Raw genomic sequence first — 12,767 nt, forward strand, 5'->3', positions numbered from 1 at the left:
GGTGAGTCATATTCTTCACCACTTAATTTTCTTTGTTTCTATGCTGGTACATCTTCATGTCAAACCAGTCTATTGTGCAAACATAGTTTGTGACATCTGTACTGTACAGAAAATTAACAATACCTTCATTGAATAATCAACTGTGATTCAACTTCTGTCACATTAGAGTGAAATCCATGAAAATTACCATTTTTTCCATGTATAATGCGCAAAATTTAACTAATTTATTGTCCTAAAATCTGGGGTGCGCATTATACATGGGTAGAAAAAAAAATTAAATATTTTTATTATTTTATTTTTTTAAATTCGGATATCATACGGAGGCCGCCATTACAGATGCGCTTTCTTCTCTGCTGTTCACTTCAAACACGCTCCATACGAACACAATGCTCTCGTATCAGACGCTTGCTAGATCACCTGCTCGTTTGCTGTCACAATGTACCCTACACAAATCCGAAACATTTCTTCGCTATTGAGTATGCTAGCGCATGCGCAGTGATACTGACCGGCAGAATAACATCCGGTTGTTCCCAAAGATGATCTTTTTTCTGAAATAATTTTACGTTCACGGACTTAAGTAGGAGTCAACATTTGGGTGTGTATTATACATGGGTACAGGCTTTTTTCCAGCATCAACATGCCATTTCTAGGGTGCGTATTATACATGGGGGCGCATTATACATGGAAAAAAACGGTAATTGGTTGTGCGACATCTAATATACGATGCTTCGGAATGTTGTTTCCCGATAAAAACACCAGGTGTCACAGTTTTTCCGTTGCAGAGAGTCAACAAGGTCCATTGCTGACAGGAATTTGTTCACCATCGCCCAGTCCTGTCGCGTTCAGTCTTAAAGCCTTGACCAAAAAGAACAAAAAGCCTTGGCCAAAAAGTCAGAAAACAGCCAGTGGGTCTCTGCTTGTCCCCCGAAAACAAGCCGTCGCGGCCACCTCCTTGGTCCAATTCTCAGTTTCCCTTCAAACGAGTGTGGTAGCTGCCTCTCCCCTGGAGGCCTGTGAGGACTCTCCTCCTCTTCCTCTTCCTCCTCCTCTGGCACCCTTGCCATCCTCGCCAGCACAACATCCAGGCTGGCAGCGCACCATTCGCTTGACCTCACGCTTGAAGCTCTGGCTGAAAATGTAATAGATGATGGGGTTGCAGGCTGTGGAGCTCTTGGCAAACATGCAAGGCAGCAGGCTGAGTTGAGGCAGGATGGGGCCACCGGGCCCCACGGCCGACCACAAGCTCACTATGCTGTACGGAGACCAGCACACGATGAAGCTCACGCTGATCACCACTGCCATCTGCAGCACAGGGCAAAGATGTTAGTGGCCACCATGTTTTGCAGAATCCTGAGTAAAGTATACACTGAGTCTGTTGAGGTCTGCAACTCTCTCTTTGTTTTAAATTACCATCATTGTTAGAAAAGGTAAATCAGCTCAAACAGTTAAATGTGCCCATCTGACAAAAGCCCCCCCTCACCAAAATGTATGACAACTAAACAATCTGGTCAACACTGACCATGAGCAGCCTGCGATGCATTTTGAGTACATTGGCTACACGTCGCCCGTGTCTGAGCGACTTCTTGTAGGTGACGTAGAGTTTGATGGCGATGCCGAAGTAGCAGCACACAATGATGGCGGCCGGCAGAGCCAAGTTGAAGGAGAACATGGCCACTACGAAGGAGGAGTCCTCATGCCTCAGTCGACCCCAGGCCAGCGAGCAGGACAGGCCGAATGGTTCGGGACCGTATCGGCCCCAGCCCAGGACGGGCAGTAGAGCCCAGAACAGGGCGTACAGCCAAGACCATGAACACAGAAGCTTCATCTGACGCCAGCTCACCTTGTCCCCTGGATAACATGACATCCATCATACACCTTCCTATTGCATCAAAACACGCAGATAAATATAGAAAGGCGATTTATATCGATGCTGCTACTTACTGGGTGACTGCAGGTCCAGCGAGACCACAAAGCGCACCACGGCCAGGAGCGTGAGGTTCATAATGCTGGCCACTCCGAAGAAGAAGCCAACCAGACCGTAGTAGAGACAAGCGGCATCACCCCCAAGGAAGCGGTGACTCCAGGCCGAAGCCACGGCCAGAGGGTACATGGTGACTGCAGCCCCGAGGTCTGTCACCGCCAGGTTGATGCTCAGCAGCTCGGGAGGCTTCATGCGAGAAGAACGATTGAAGCCCATCACCAGAACCAGCAGGTTGCCCGTGACGGAGAACATGGCTGGGATGCACACATAACGTCAAGGTAAGACTATTTGTATAATTTGGGCATTTTTGCAGAATTAATGTTGTGGGTGTGAACATAGCTCTCAAGCTTCCACTGTGACAGGTTTAGTGAAGGCCATGCATACTATTTAAAAATCCTGATACATTGCCTAGTCCCAAGACCAGGAAACTCGCACATCGTTGTGATGGTAAGCCCCCCCCCCCCTCCCCTTCCCAAGCATTTACAGGGACAGAGAAATGTGTGGACGTGATGGTCGGCGGGTGAAGGTCATGAGGCAGGAAGGCGCATCAAATCAATCATGTAACATATATTGTAATTACATACAATTATTGTTGTGTGTATAAATAATGCATTACACCAAAAGCTGTTGTGAAAGCGCTATATAAAGAGGCATTTTACCGACTGCATTAACATTCAATATCTTTTTTTTTTTTTATTATTCAAACACATCCCAGAAGATCACTGGGTATTCCCAGTACTTTGTCATTAGCTGCTCTCGCTACTTCAGCAGACTAACAAACATCATCAAGGACAACTCGCGCTCTGCCAATCAATTGTTTTAAGGTTGAAAAAAATGATTGCTGGGGTGAGAGTGCAAAGAATATAAAAGGTGCACAACATTCAGGGAAAGTTTGTTCCTTTGAGTTATCATAAAACTAAACAATAAGCAAACAATAATGGAGCATAATTAGACCAAACAATAAATAATTACACATACAGCAACTCCCGTTATACCGAATAGTGCCTCTGTTCTCTTCCCTGCATTTTTCAAGTCCCAACTCCCTTGCCAATTCCATCCGACATGTATGCATATATGTATGAACGCTCGCAACAGCAATTGTTTATGAGAGCAGTACTTGGATCTAGTCTCTGCACCAACTCATAACAATGACATATCCTAACCCCGATAAGATTCACTGCATAAGCATCGATTAAACCAAATCCACAATCTTACAATCATGAAAACAATTCATATTTGGTTGGTTTGTCAGATTTTAATGGGTTTAAATCCTTTAATAATACTGTACATCAAACCAATAGTTGCATCAAATAAAGCAAAGTGTACACTAAATGGATACTCTGTTGATTTTGGAAAGATTGCTTGTTTGACAGATGCAATCGTGAGTACACCCAGACTCACGTCAAATTGTAGTATATTAAATCATAGTCCATTGTATATGGATAATGTTTCAGCAGAAGCCTCAAATTGCGTTCTCTAATGCCCACCGGAGCCTTGCCCTTTATTCTCTTTTAAACCACTGCCTGCTCCACAGCCATTAGCCAGTCTCATGGAGGAAATTCAAAGGTGGCATTTACATTTTTGCACCTCTTCTCTCCTTCCATTATTGCCCCCTCTGAGAATTTTAAAACACTTCATCAATATTCAAATTGAACCCTCTATGAGTCTTTGGCTGATACTTACTTACATAAATCCATTCTGCAGGGGGTGCAAGACATTTCCTGCATAACTCAAGAAAAATGCAACAGTTGATTGCTTAATTGAGTCAGAGTAAAATTAATATCGTAAACAAGTCACAAAAATGTGTTCACATGACCATCCACAAAAAATAAAAATATAATTTGGATTAAAATGAACTTACTGATAAACAACAGGTAGATGCCGACGCCAATGTCCATGCTGGGCGATAACGTGGAGCGGTAGTGGTCATACATGGGCGGCGTTGGGGAAGAATCCATGTTAGTCGTAGAAGAAGATTAAGGAGACTGCCTCGTGTTTCTGTCACATTCATCTGTGCTCACTCTGTCCTCCTTCCTCACAGAAGCTTGAACGCAGCGCGCATTGCTATGGAGACCGCAAACTGATGATGTCAGTCAAGTAGCCACGCACATGGAAAATAGGAAGTCATGAACAAAAATGAGGTATGACGCAAAATATGTATAATGTTCATGAAAATTGTCAAAATATTCGAACGGCCTTTATGATGAATACATTTTATTTATTATTTTATTTTTCTTGCAAGTTATGTAATAGGTATAAAATGCCGATTTGAAAAACGGACTTTCACCAGTCATGAAAATTGAGGTCAGAGAGGTCAAAGACGGTGTTGCAATAACTGCTCCCACCCTGAACTCAGGCTACATCTCAAGTCTGGCTTGGGAATAAACTAAGATAGGCTGTGACCCCGCATCATTAAGGTTAATAATCTGCAGAGGGACTTGAAGCTCCAGCAGCCATTCCACTTAATCCAGAAACCTTCCTTTCCTGATTAAATTACTTAAGAGTACCGTTTTTTTCCATGTATAATGCGCAAAATTTAGCTAATTTATTGTCCTAAAATCTGGGGTGCGCATTATACTAGGGTACAAAAAAAAAAGAATTTCTCAAAGGTTTTTTTTTTTTTTTTTTTAAATCCGGATATCATACAGAGGCTGCCATTACAGATGTGCTTTCTTCTCTGCTGTTCACTTCAAACACGCTCCATACGAACACAATGCTCTCGTATCAGACGCTTGCTAGATCACCTGCTCGTTTGCTGTCACAATGTACCCTACACAAATCCGAAACATTTCTTCGCTATTGAGTATGCTAGCGCATGCGCAATGATACTGACCGGCAGAACGTCCGGTTGTTCCCAAAGATGATCTTTTTTCTGAAATAATTTTACGTTCACGGACTTAAGTAGGAGTCAAAATCTGGGTGCGTATTATACATGGGTACAGGCTTTTTTCCAGCATCAACATGCCATTTTTAGGGTGGGTATTATACATGGGGGCGCATTATACACGGAAAAAAACGGTAGTTTGAGGGCCATTTTTTTCTCGATGGGATCTAAACGGCAACATCTTTCTTCACCTTTTTGTGACACATGCACTCACTCTCTCCATGTAATAATCTTATTTCTTGTTATTTGTAGCGCGACGACGGCAACCCGATTCTCAGAAATGAATTCCAGAGATGACCTTCAAAGGCAATATTCTGCTTGCTTCACAGGCACCTTTGACAAAGGCGCCAATGCTTCGCATAGCTTTCACACACAAAACCCATTCAATCTAAGTTATTTTTGCACAAATCCCATGCGAAAGGAGCGACAATTGCTCAGGGTGGGAAAAGCGAGACCTAAACCTCCGAGCCTCCCTGTTGCACACAGCCGTTGACCTTCCTGCCCATGATCCTACCCCGAAAGAAATCACGCCCGTTAATCCTCATTCCGTGGCTGTGACTTTCACGCACGCAGCGATATAGAAAGTAATAGAATAGAAAATAATAATGTGGGATCCAAGGATTAACCAGTCCTCAATAAAAATACAAAAAGAACATTTGTTCTTGTGTTACACTTAATATAGCCAATATTGCCGGAGCAGGATGGACCAGTTTAAAAAAAATTAAAAATAAAAGGCCGAAAATTAAAAAGAAAAAAATGACAGTACTTTTTGTATTATCTTTTGGGTCACCTCAGGTTCAGAAAATGGGAGGGATGATTGCCGTGTCTAGACGTATGAAAGCTTAAGAGTCACACCACTCAAACTTGACATTTTGTTTTAGCCCCTGGAGGCATTTGAAGCCTTTAGTGAACATGAGGTTTACAAGAATAGCGTAAAACACGTTAATACGTCGCACCTTCCTCGCTAAGCGATCAGAGGTGTGACCATTTGCAGGATGAAAGGAAAGTGATGGAAATTAAGTTGTTATATATGGCCAAGGAAACACAAGCGCTGTTTCATTCTCCTTTCACAGACAAATCTCGAGTAATGGAATTTTTTAGCAGAGCACAATTAGCCTTTAATTCGACAATTCACTCCCCTACTTGGCGTCCTCGTTCATTAATGATAAATCAAGAGGGTGGAGAATTACCGCTGAGGATATTGCGGACATGCTGCGATGCAAGAATTGCCACTTATATTATAAACAAAACTTTTGGGTTTTAACATCACATGTACCCAGACACAAGACTGGTGTTTTCCTTTTTTTCTTTTTTTTTTTTATACATTTCATCAGCTACTGTCACCATAGGAACTAACATTTCTCTCCCCTTTTCAATAGGGGTAGAGGTATTAGAGGTAATGGGGTCATAAAGCAACAAAGGCAGATATGACATATGGCTCAATCTGATTCTGAAGCTCTTTTGATGCTCTGACAACCTTTTCCAAAGACGTCAACCTTTTAAAATCACTTTTCAACTGATGAAAAAAACGGATGTTCAACTGATGTCCTTCTAGCTATCTACAATAATAAAGAATGCATTGATAAAACAAGTAGAAAAAAAACACAGAGACTAAGCCAAAAGTAAAGAAAATTATAAAAGGAATATTTCCCCCCCCCCGCCCAATGCAGGCTTTTCTGATTTCATCAAATTGATGCACATTCAACTGACAACAAAAACATGCCTTCCTTTCCCCATTAGGTCAATCAAATAACAGGAACCGTAATTATCGGAAGCTCAGAACATTTTCTTTTTTTTTTAAACTTTTCGGGCTTTATATCAAGTCATCCATCTAAACTCAACAGCCTCCATGATTGCAATGACTTGACTGCAAACCGCAACTGTAAACAATAGCTCGTCCTTGTCTCCACAATGTAGTCGTAATGTAGTGGTAAAGAATTGCCATTTCAGCTTCAGAGAATTTCCGAGAAAGAAATTATTTCATTTTTGTACGAGGACATCGGAAAAAATGCACATGAGGGCATATTAGATTTTGTTCAATAAAAGCTACTATTCACCTTACCAGAAAAAAAATACCTTCATTTCAGCTTCAGAGAATTTCCGAGAAAGAAATTATTTTATTTTTGTACGAGGACATCGGAAAAAATGCATATGAGGCCATATTAGATTTTGTTCAATAAAAGCTACTACTCACCTTACCAGAAAAAAAATACCTTCACCTTTAACTATGTCTGAACTCCCACCAAACTCCTCCGTCCTCGTGAACATATTCGTTAAAATGTCAATTACAGCTCCTGGTTCCGTTTCCCTTGGAAACAAGTTACCCCGTGTAATATCCGCCAACTACAGGAGTCAAGAAGAATGTTAATTATCAAGTAATTTCCACAGTTTTTCTGATTTTACGCATTGTGTGCCTACGTTTCATTTCCGATATATCAAGGTTATTTGAATGGAGGAGTGAAAAGATAAAACAAATTTTCCTCTCACTGTATGAAGTTCATTTATAAGCGCCACCAAATTGCCCTAATTGTTGACCAATATATGTTTTCTCCTGAAAACAGTCAATAATATCAACATGTCTCATTATAATTGCTTTCTTGGGCAATTTGCTAGGGGGGAAATAACAGCGATTTGTCATCCCCCTGCATCTTGAGAAACACTGTTATGCAGCCACTCTATGACGCGGCCAAGTAGGATGCTTTGCGTTTCAACACTTGAACATGCGGAAGACTCGGCGAGAGATGAAGACAGTTTGTACATCTGTAAAGACACTCAAGGGGCACTGGCCTTCTTTGGAGGGAGCACTGAAGTGGAAGTGATGCTTTTTATTGGTGCACGGGGAGGGTCAGGGGTGCTCAAATTAGCCCGTCTGTATGGTAATTAACAAGTGGATGATGCCAGTTAAGTGTCTGAGTGCAATCTGTATTGTTTGGAAAGATGACACCAGTGGAATGAGGTCACATATAGTAACACAAAGATTTACTGTTCAAAATCAACAAATTCTAAAGTCACACAAAACAAAAATGTTGCGCAAGGATTTCGATTTGAACAATAATAAGCATGTTTTGCTGGGGATTTTCTTTGGTGCTGTGTTTTTAATAATGCAAGCATAACAATTGTCTGTTTTTGTCTCTTAAAGCAAAAAATCGAAATGGCTTCGCCTTCCTCTACTCAGTAGAGTCTACTGTGTCAATATGGCTGACATCACAGTGTACTGGACTGCACCGACAAAGGTAAGACTGAAAATTATATTCACATATGTTTCACACTTTAGCTTTAAAAGGAGTAGTGAATAGCGAGGAGTTTGTGGTTGTGTATAGGTGGTTGAATAATGGCGTGCATTTAAAGCGGCTTCACGTAAAGTGTTATTTTGTCTTGTATTTTAAAAAAGTGTTGCTACGGCAACAGCTGTTGTGAAAGTACTATGTGAATGGAGATGTTTTGAATTTAGGCTCTGTCCAATACAATTTGCCGATATTTGAAAGAAAACTAGTATCGATTAATCGGCTAATTCATTCTAAGAATACATACAGAATATATTCATATTTTTGTCACTTTCAGAAAATATATGAATTTAAGATATAATATTTGACTGTTTTACAATACTTTTCCCTTGAATATCTATTTAATTTCTAACCAGAGAAAATTTTAGTAACAAAAAACGTGCGGAAAAAACATCACCATCAGGGGGCAGTGTTGCTTGTCTCTTGTTTCGATACTTGCCATCAAACCAGTTACCTCATTGTTACTGTGATTGTTATTAATCCATCCAGAAAAATATGCAGTTAGTATCAAAGCAGCAATGCAAATATTTGGGTCTTTTGCGATGAAAGAAGTCTAATTAAAACCAAAATCTTATTTCCACACAGATATTAATATTAGATTCCATTTACATCAAAGAAAGTATTGGGTAAGTTAAATCTTTTTTTTCCCCCAAAAAAGTCTTTTTGGTTTCATGAAATGTAAACCTCCATGGTGAACAGTATTGGAGTCAGCGTTGTGTGGCCGTTCGCACAGATAAGGTTTCACTATTTATTTTTCACATAAATAATCACTCAGGAGTGAGGGGGGCTGTATTTATTTTTCATGTGTGAGGTCAAAAACAACTTTCATACCTCTCCTTCTCGCGTTCATGTCATCAAGGCGGCCAAGCACAAAGGCTCTGTTTATGTAATCAGTCTATGCACACACATTCGCCCGTGCTGGCTATGTTTAGTGTTCTGTCATTGTCGATGCATGTCGCTGCTCCTGTTCTCAATTGAAAGAGACTTTGACCTTTGTGACCTTACTTGGGATTTGGGGAGTGGGAAAAAAACGAATGCATTTTTTTTTACAATTTAATTTATATTTAAAAGAATCTAAGCGGTACTGTCCAATAGCTCCATCCATTACTGTCCCCACTGGCAGTATAATAGCAGCTCATGTAAATGATCACCCTAAAAGTGTTGGAATGACAATTTGGGGGGGGGGGGGGGGAAAGGGGGATGACCAAACTGTCACGAGATAAAACCGCAGAGGTGCGCTGAGCTGTGTGTGAAAATTACGGCGCTCATTATCATCACTTAAAAGCCGCCAAACAGCCAAAATTGCTGCCAAATTGGCCGTTCCCCCCTTGAGCAATGGCGCATATAGGACTGTAATTGCGTTAATATCGTCTTTACACGTCAGCTGTCTCTGCTCATACATTGGAATCTGGAAAGATTGTTTCCAAAAAAAGCATGTACGAAGCTACTATATTTCAAGCTCGCTGGCTTCCTGCGCGTCTGCGTGGATTGAAAAACGTGGACATCGGATGCATGTCATCGCAGAGGAGTTGGCAACACGCAATGACGCTGAGGTTTGAAACCCCATTAAAAATTGTCACTTTATTTAAAGCGGCTGCTCCGCCAGCGAGTACCACATCCTTCTGGAAAAGTAATCAAGCTCAGAAGCTTGATGATCGTGGTGGTGCTGGGGGGGGGGGATTAGGTCTGGGCCAAATGGCATTCAAACTAAAATTGTCCCGGTTGTTAGTTTGCTTCCCCCAATGTGACGTGAGGGCAATGAAAGCTTTTCATTTTCTTGTCAGCTGAATTACAAGCGTCTGTCCGGCTTTCCAGCGTCTCTGGGAATATTATTGGTGAAGATGTAAAAGCTGACTAAACCATCATGTGCTTGTGTGTGGCCCCCGACCCTTGAAACCTCTTTCGCAAAATCGGAAACAGCCACAGACGTGACAGCCCCGACGGCAATTTCATACTGGATGATGTCGTTTTGTGTCCCTGTGTCACTTTGGCCCTTACAAGGTGTGCCATTTTACTCATAATAAGGTTGAAGTCCCTTACCTGCAGATTTTTGTAGCTTATCTCGCAAAAACTCTGTAATTTTTATAGGCAAGATATATTTCTTTGAGCAAGGTCTGTTTTGTTTCCCATTGGATCACTTAAAACGATGAATCATGTCATCTTGACGTTAATTAGCAAGAACAAAGTAAACAGCGTGTGTCGGGCGCACGCGAGCGACAAGTCGAAATTACACCTCCTCCCAAACAAAAGTCCTGCTGTGGTCTATTTTAAACGACTAGACAAGGAGATGTACAAAACAGGTTTAATGTTATAAGCTCTAAACAGGCTGTCTTTACTTTAAATGCCCGCCATGCACAGTTCAAGGAACAAATGCGCTCGTAAAATATCAATGCTAATTTACCAGAATGAAGGGCTCGGGCTTTAGCTTTGTTGATGAAAATCAAAATCAAAAGAACATTGAACAATCGGATCTCATTTGTACCCTGAAAAGATATTTGTTGTAGACCTTCAATGACCGCTTTTTTTTAGGATACATCTGTGGACTACTCATATTGTCATTGGGGCTAATTAGTACCCGCTGGCACCATTCATTTTTATTTTTAGGTATTAATATTTATAGGACAATGCTCATTTAGGGCGGCTCGGTGAAGCACTGGGTAGCACGTCCGCCTCACAGTTAGGAAAGTGCGGGTTCGATTCCACTTCCGGCCCTCCCTGTGTGGAGTCTGCATGTTCTCCCCGGGCCCGCGTGGGTTTTCTCCGGGCACTCCGGTTTCCTCCCACATCCCAAAAACATGCTTGGTAAGCCGATTGAAGACTCCAGATTGTCCCTAGGTGTGAGTGCGAGTGCGGAAGGTTGTTTGTCTCTGTGTGCCCTGCGATCGGCTGGCAACCGGTTCAGGGTGTCCCCCACCTACTGCCCGATGACGGCTGGGATAGGCTCCAGCATGCCCGCGACCCCCGTGGGGACTAAGCGGTTCAGAAAATGGATGGATGGATGCTCATTTATCGACAGAGCAAAAAAGCATCTGTCGTCGCAGTGCATCTTTGGTCTTGTCCTTCTCCTAACTGCTCACCCCTCCCTTCATTGCTCCAGAGAAAGAGTAAACGACTGGCCCCGATTAACTTCAAAGAAGTGGCTCAGTTACTCACCCCTGCAAGCAGCCTATCATATTGTGGCCTGCTGTGAAATGTTCTTAAATTTGAAAAATCTTTACTTTTCTTCTTCCAATGGGCCCATCATTTTAATTCCTTCTTAGTTCTTTTACTGACTCACAGAATTGCCTTAACTGTCAGTCGCGCTTTTATGTTTCGACATACCTTGAACAGCTTCACACGTACGTACGCAAAGTCAGGCAAACACACGGCGGCGTATGTGGACCGCTTTTGTCTAGCTCGTTCGATGTCACGCAGTCGATCGAGTCCTTATAGCCTGCAGATGGTTGGTGCCCTTCCAAGATAAACCTCCCTGGGTGCCAGACGCGGAGTCCACACTGACTGCCAGCAGCCTCCGTGCGATCACGGTCTGCTTGCGTCCACCAACACTGAGACGCCGCTGCGTAGGCCTCGCGTGTTTCATACCCGCGTATACTCTAGTTCCTGTTGTGCTTTTCTCAGCCAATGTCTAGAGATGAGTATAAACAAGCTCAGAAACACAACTGTTTATTGTTCCAGGTAGATGCAGTCAAGGCCCTCAGTGACGGGGGGGGGCGAAAACACCACTGTTTATTTTATTTTGAGCTCTGAAGTGTGCCTGAAGACTGGCTGAACAGGATGAATAACACATTTAGGAGGATAGAAAAGGCAAAAAGTTAAATAATCAGCACTCGAGCAGAAAGACAGAGGGGGGCGTATGGGAGGGGATTTTTGTCGAATTTTCGCAAGGTCAGCACAAAACAGCGTGAGCCCTCCCCAAAAAACATTTGGTCGTCGTCGTGACGCTTGATTTCGGGTGAAAAAATATTTAGGAACCCGGTGAAATGAGGGAGAGGAAAGGCGAAACCGTTTTGTTTTTGTCTATGAAAGTTAAAATGTTTGGCTTGGCCCAACGCCGGCTTTACACTGTGCTCTTCTGGTGGGCCCAAGCAGGGGTCAGCTAACACCGCCGTAGTTACACACAATGTCTGCCACCACAACTGTGACTGAGTGCTCCCGAGGTACTCACAAGGTTACAGTATGCTAGCAAAAGCCCCTTTCACACAGTTCTTCGCAAAACTGGTTCTTCACAGGTAACAATGGAGCTCTTGCCTTTCAGATTCTTACAATTATTTTTATCTAATGCTGTCAAGACCCTCCTGAAAAACATCTCAAAACCCCTTGCCCAAAAACACACACAGGAAATGTAACCCCAAGCGGTCCCGTTCACACGTGTAGGAACTTTTTCCTTCGATTTTGACATGCAGTGTGAAAGGGGCTGAGGACTCTCTGGAGAACATGGACTCGTGAAGTCTGTCTGGAGCACAAGCCAGGTGCCTTATCCCATTGCCCTGCGTTAGCACAAAGATCTGAACTAGCAGAACCTTGGCGAGCATCATCAAGTCTGGCGCACTAAATGAGATCTCATATCGTCTTACATGTTTGAAACTCTTTCGACATCTCTGTCAAATTTCGCCTGTTG

General features: G+C 42.5%; 1 protein-coding gene across 1 annotated transcript; it reads right to left on the bottom strand.

The window, feature by feature from the left end:
- Positions 1-975: 975 nt before the first annotated feature.
- Positions 976-3,915, bottom strand: opn8b (opsin 8, group member b). Its single transcript, XM_061270974.1, has 4 exons — positions 3,843-3,915; positions 1,942-2,235; positions 1,520-1,848; positions 976-1,302 (listed from the first exon to the last, which is right to left on the bottom strand). Exons 1-4 carry the CDS (start codon positions 3,913-3,915, stop codon positions 976-978), a joined length of 1,023 nt encoding a protein of 340 aa, XP_061126958.1.
- Positions 3,916-12,767: the final 8,852 nt, after the last annotated feature.

Source organism: Syngnathus typhle, linkage group LG22, assembly GCF_033458585.1.
Source record: "Syngnathus typhle isolate RoL2023-S1 ecotype Sweden linkage group LG22, RoL_Styp_1.0, whole genome shotgun sequence".
In the NCBI taxonomy this organism is placed as follows: Eukaryota; Metazoa; Chordata; class Actinopteri; order Syngnathiformes; family Syngnathidae; genus Syngnathus; species Syngnathus typhle.